This window comes from Elgaria multicarinata, chromosome 6 (assembly GCF_023053635.1).
Source record: "Elgaria multicarinata webbii isolate HBS135686 ecotype San Diego chromosome 6, rElgMul1.1.pri, whole genome shotgun sequence".
In the NCBI taxonomy this organism is placed as follows: Eukaryota; Metazoa; Chordata; class Lepidosauria; order Squamata; family Anguidae; genus Elgaria; species Elgaria multicarinata.
In genome coordinates this window covers 32,145,394-32,151,393 of record NC_086176.1, presented here as the reverse complement: position 1 = coordinate 32,151,393, position 6,000 = coordinate 32,145,394, and the positions used below count along the sequence as shown (strand labels likewise).

Sequence of the window (6,000 nt, the reverse complement as noted above, 5' to 3'; positions counted from 1 at the left end):
TTCCAGGTCCCCCAGAATCGTTTCCCATTCGTTCTCCCCCCACTCCCCAAGATTTTCTTCCTCAATTATTGTCCCTTCTCTGGTCCCCCAACCAAGGATATCAAAATCCTTCTTTTCCTCCCTGAAGTCAGCTCTATCTCCTTCAGTCTCGAACCCACGGAACTGATGATTCCTATTGTATTATCAGTTCAATTCCTGGCTCAGCTAGTTTTCCTCTTCTTCCAGTCTTTTTCACCCGAACACCCAAGCTTTAGGAAGTGGGACAAAGGTGTGCAGTTTAAAATGAGTACTTATTGTTCAACGAGCAAATACTTACCAGCCTGCCTTCCCCACATCTCATTAGGGCACACCACAGATGAGGCCCCCACATTGTGCAGAGTAAGATTCTGTAAAGGCAGGCAGCAAACCCTGCAAATCCTTTTGGGGTCCCTTGCACCTGCTCTGGCTTGGTGCTTTAAAAATCAAGAAATCTTTATTGTTACAAAATAATCCTGAGGATGCACAATCACATGAAGTCGGCTGTATTTATTTAGATCACTTGTACATGTCGACTGCTTTCCATTTTTGCCCTTTTTTCAGAATGAAAGTGTGCTCTGCTCCCTGAATAAGGAGCCATCAATGTTTACAATGGATGCAAGAACACCAAAACCTTAGCCTGTGTTGCTTTGCTTCATCTTACAAAATGGGCATGCGTGTAACAAATACACCAATCCCAAAGGGGTGTAAATGCCTCCTTTCGTATTGTCAAACAGAAGTTGGAAAACATTATTGATGCAGAAACCCACATATGTCAAGAAATGAAACTGTTGTGGCATACCTAGTCATAGGAAAGGCACTTAGGTAGCTTCATGGTATTGGATGTAAAAATGACGTTTAATCGTATTAATTCTACAATTTAAGCATGCATTTCGATCGTCTGAGTTTTGTTTTAATTATTTTTAACTATGTAATTCATATTCTGGTGCCACACACGTAACTACTCTCAAGCACCAGACATTTCTTAAAGAGTGTGTTTTAAGGTGCACGCACATTTGTTACTGAACTAACGACTATTAAGGGAGACAAGGACTACATTTTATTTCAGACTACACAGACTATGAATGCCTATGCTGGCCATAGAGGTTGAGAAGTTGCTAGGACCCAGACCCATTAAGGGGCCAACCAAATTAGAGCAAGTGCCATCATCTTGACTGTAGGGTCATAAAGATCAAAGACAGTGTACACTACTGCTGATTTGCCCATATCCGGTACCAATCAAAAGAAGGCTTCCAAGTCTCAACTGATGGTTCAAGGAATTCTGGCATGGTTTCTCAGTTGATGTGTCTTATGTCGCTCCATCTCCAATGAGCAGAGCCTCTCCTTTCTCCTCCCCCACAATTAAGCCTCCTAGGTAAACCCTGCTAATTGTTTGGCATCAGAAAGTTGAGTGCCCTACATTGTTCTTCTAGTCTTCTGTCAAGTACCGGGATTTAACTAGAGATCCACACTGCCTATGACTGCTTGTTTCCCGATCCATACTGAGAAATAAACCAACACAATGCAAGAAATGGCCAGCGAAGTCAAGCAGTATCAAGCCAATCCATCTGTGTAGGTCACAGACAAACCATACTGATGGCAATGGCAAACTGCTGCCAACTATTTCAGCCACGAGACACGATACGCAAAGGGTTTGAATGAGGAATGTCAAAACCAGTCCAAATATATTTTAGCACTGAAGAGAGCTGACATCACACCCATCAGAACAAATACAGACATCTTGCAAACGAAACAGCCCTACAGCTATTTTTTAACATCTCCTGCTTTCATGAGGGCCTTAATAGCCCTTGCTCGCATCTCAAGCTCCAGGAGCTCCAGCTGCTGTGCTGATGGCTGAACGTCGTCTGGTGGAGGAACTGCTACAGTCGCTGCTTTAGACTCCTTTGGGGAGGATTCGGCAAGGCCCAGGATCTCATTTACGCTTTTCTCAATGTCCTTCTGAAGGTCATCTATCTGACCATCTCCACTTCTGACAATCTTTTCCGGCACACCTGGATTATCTTCTTCATTGCATGGGCCTTCAATGTCGCTGTCATACGCGTCGGCGTTGATGCTGAGAACATCACTATCTTCTCCCTTGCCTACAATGCAAAATTAACAGAAAGAAGGAATTCAGATGCCTCACAAAAAGAATTGCTTTTCACCTTGCAAAATATTGCCTCTACACACAAATATTCCCTTGCACAGATTTAAAGTATAGAAAAGGTCATCTATAAATTAAAAACAACAGTTTCTCTCTTTTCTGCCCTCCCCCAACCTTAAGACTGATTTAATTTAGACAAGTTTTAATGCATTTTTATTCCAATTTAGAAGAACATGCAGTAGACCAAAGCAGCAGCGCTTGGAAAATTTATTCCATCGTATGGAATTGCATGATCTATTTTCCTAATTAAAATGTCATAAGGTTTTATATCACAAGGACGCGTCTGCATTACAAAATGAAAGTTGATGTGGGGAGCCTTTGGGACTGACTACTGTTTATTATTTTAGAAGTAAATTTAATTCCTAAAGTGCAGTTTAAAAATACCCTTACAATTACTTTATACATGGGAAAAAATATTATGAGGGTACAGTTATCAGTGTACCAATATACTTATTAGACATGTCTACACAAAGACTTTTAATGGAGTATTTCAATTTCAATTAACTCGGGAACAATTAGGACATTCTTATTTGTTCAATTATGATTAAAAACATGGGCTGGGATCCGAAAAGCTACTCTGGGCATCCACCCACAAGATATTTTTTTTAAAAAAGTTTTCTTTTAAAAGTCGGAGACCCATTCTGCAGCTCATTGCTTTTGAAACTTCCATCAGGTCCAAAGGAGAATAGTCATGCAGCATGGTCAGCTGGTGTTCTGGAAACACAAGTCCCAGACTCTCTTAGGTGCACAGAACAAACTGTATGGCTGTTTGGATTCAGGCTACGGATTTTAGGGAAGTTTAACAGAACATGAGGCAAGGAAACTAGACTTGGTTAAATGTACAACATTTCATGTCTATGGACTAAATGCACAACAAACCAGTTTAATCCAACAAGATAGTCTTATTACAGATGTCTTGCTGAAACAGAATAAAGGCCCAAGTAGTCCAGCACTCCAACTCCAACTATGGCTAGTCAGATGCCACTGGGTAGCTAACAAGGAAGACTTTGGCCCTTTCTACTCCTAAGGATTATCCCAGGAAAATGGAGGGATCATCCCTGCCTGCTCCCGGGATCCACTGTGTGTCATTTGGATGCACAGGGATGATCCGGGGGGGGGGGGGAGGCAGGTGTAGAAACGGCCATGATGGCAAAAGCTACCTCCTGTTTTATGTCCCCAATGTAGAGATGCCATTTATAGCTATTATGATTAACCACCATTGATGTTCTCTTCCATGAATTTGTCTAAAACCTTTGAAGTCTTTTAAGCTAATGGCCATCGTCATCTCTTGTGGCAACAAATGGCATGATCATGCATTGTTTGAAGCATTTCAATTCATCTACACTGTACATTTTGCCAATTTCATTGGTTAATCCTTGTGTTCTGAGAGAGGGAGAAAATATATATTTTTGTTCACTCTTCACACACTGTTTATCATTTTATGAATTTCTAAAGAGCGCCAACTCCTTAAGCCTTTCTGCATACTCAACCACAATCATTTTAAGATATTATTTTCTGTACTTTCTCCAGATCTACAATACTGAGTTGGAGTGAGAAGAACTGTCCGCAGTGCTGTAATTCTTGGAATTCATTTCCGGCCTTTTCCTTACTGCTGCTGAACACTGAGGTGACTTTGGGCGTGAGCTTTGTCCTACCACTCCAAGAACATTCTTGGGTAGTTTCAGCCAGATCAGACCCCAAAGAGTATATCTGAAGTTACCCTTTCCCCCCTGTTATGGAGAGTTCAAAAGTTAGAGTTCAAACTGCAGAAATGCATATTAATGTTTGAAAATTGACTTTTTGTTACCCCCATGTTTCTTCCTGAGGGGACAGCAGTACATGATCACCTTCTTTTTTTTACCCTTCCCTAATTTCCTAAAACAGGGCATGCTAGTGTGGTAATTCCACAGGCAAATAGAGAACCTAGTATTATGGTATAGTCGGTAACCTCCAGTTTCCAGGCTTCAGTTGACATTTGCTTACCACGATCCCTTAAATCCATGCGGTTTCTCTGCCAGTAAGATAGACCTGCCTAGAATAGCACTTCTGAATACACAAGAGAAAGTACCTGTCACCCTTTTCTATTTTTATTTATTTATTTATTTATTACATTTTTATACCGCCCAATAGCCGAAGCTCTCTGGGCAGTTCACAAAAATTAAAACCATGATAAAACAGCCAACAGGTTAAAAGCACAAATACAAAATACAGTATAAAAAGCACAACCAGGATAAAACCACGCAGCAAAATTGATTAGCCGGGGAGGTTTATATGTTTACAAGTTAGTAAGAGTTAAGAGATAATAATAAGTTATGTATTTGATTACCATGTTATATTCTATGTGTTCTTATTAATAAATCTACTTTTTAAAGTTATCCAGTATGTGTTCCGATTTGGATAGATTATTCACCATTATATATTACCCCATGCTGTTGCCTTGGGCTTCTCACCAAACTAATGAGCAGGTATATGTCAATCCTTCAAGCAGCAATCCTATGCATGTTCACACAGAAAAATGTTTTTTAACCCTCACATAACCCACATTCCCCGGGTTAAGACAACACAACAAGCTGCAGTTGCAGCCTTAATATTCAGGATGCTTCCCACAGGCACTGTGGCTTCTCACAGCTTAATAAAGCTTGTGCAAACCCGGTCATGAAGGGACATACATGTTCTTCTTAATGTATTTAGGACTGAGGCATAACAGACTTGCTATGAAAGTTCTCTACCTACAATTACAGTCTAGACAAAATTCAGAATTCATTACTTATATTAAAAAGCTGGATACAAGCTTGCTTACTCATTGGTACGTCTCAAAGGACATATGGCCTATTATGCTGAAGATCAATATGTTGCTCTTTGGGAGATACTTTATGTGCAAGGTTTTTAAAGAGACAATGAGAAATCCTTGTCAAGAATTTACACAGCCTAGCAATAGAAAAGCGATAAAATGCACAACTGTTCCTTTACTCAATTTACTGCAGTAGGTCACAGCATTATATTCTTTTATAGAATGCAGTAAGGTTATGGCCTTGACTCACAGATTTAGAGAATGTTAGCCTAAATGTTTACATTTGCCTATTTTAGCCATTCTGGCTACAATGTGAATGTCACTAATAGCTTCCATGGTAGCCATTATCAACACCACCACAGTTCACCAGCTCCACCAAGTGGTGACTAGCCATCCTCACCTGGTGGGTGGGGGTTCAGTCACCTGATAGCGCTTGTGGGGTTCAGCCACCTGATAGTGCCAGCAATATGGACTGTAACGCAGGGTGCGGGTGGGCCCTCCTTCATTCCAAGTTCCTGGACCAGGCTCATACAATGGTAGAAAAATCAGGGTAGGAAGAATAGGAGGGCAGTCCCGGAGACTGAGCTAGTGAGCTTTGGCTATATTTCTACCAAACGCTACTTCAACATGATGGGCACTCTGGCTGTGTAGGGGAGGAAGGAACCTGCATCCCACCATCTGAAACTTCATTAACAATACCTATTGAAACAACTTCCACCGCAACATCAAGGGCAGTTGTTGGCTGTTGTGGGATAAACAAGCACAGTTGGGGTTCCCTCAGCGGACACCTTGTGTTCCAGGATGTGAGGACAAGGTGCAACTCCACACACAGGATGCGGGAGGCACATGACAGAGCAAGAGGGAGCAGTAATACTTGAGTTGGTGTGCCAGGGCCACTGTTGAGGCATCGGTGGGATGCCATATCGTAGTTGGTGGTGGCCCAGAAGCCCTTTCGGAGGTACCAGGAAAAGGTATACATGTTGTATACCCATGTGTGACCCTAAGGTGAAGGGAACATTTACCAGCCATG

At 41.5% G+C, this 6,000-nt stretch overlaps 1 protein-coding gene across 1 annotated transcript in view; it reads right to left on the bottom strand.

Moving 5' to 3' along the window:
- Positions 1-920: 920 nt before the first annotated feature.
- Positions 921-6,000, bottom strand: part of CAAP1 (caspase activity and apoptosis inhibitor 1) — a 36,424-nt gene continuing 31,344 nt past the window's right edge. The window contains exon 6 of the mRNA XM_063129204.1: positions 921-2,117. Coding sequence (XP_062985274.1) covers positions 1,780-2,117 — 338 coding nt within the window. The 3' untranslated portion in view covers positions 921-1,779. The remainder of the gene's footprint in view (positions 2,118-6,000) is intronic.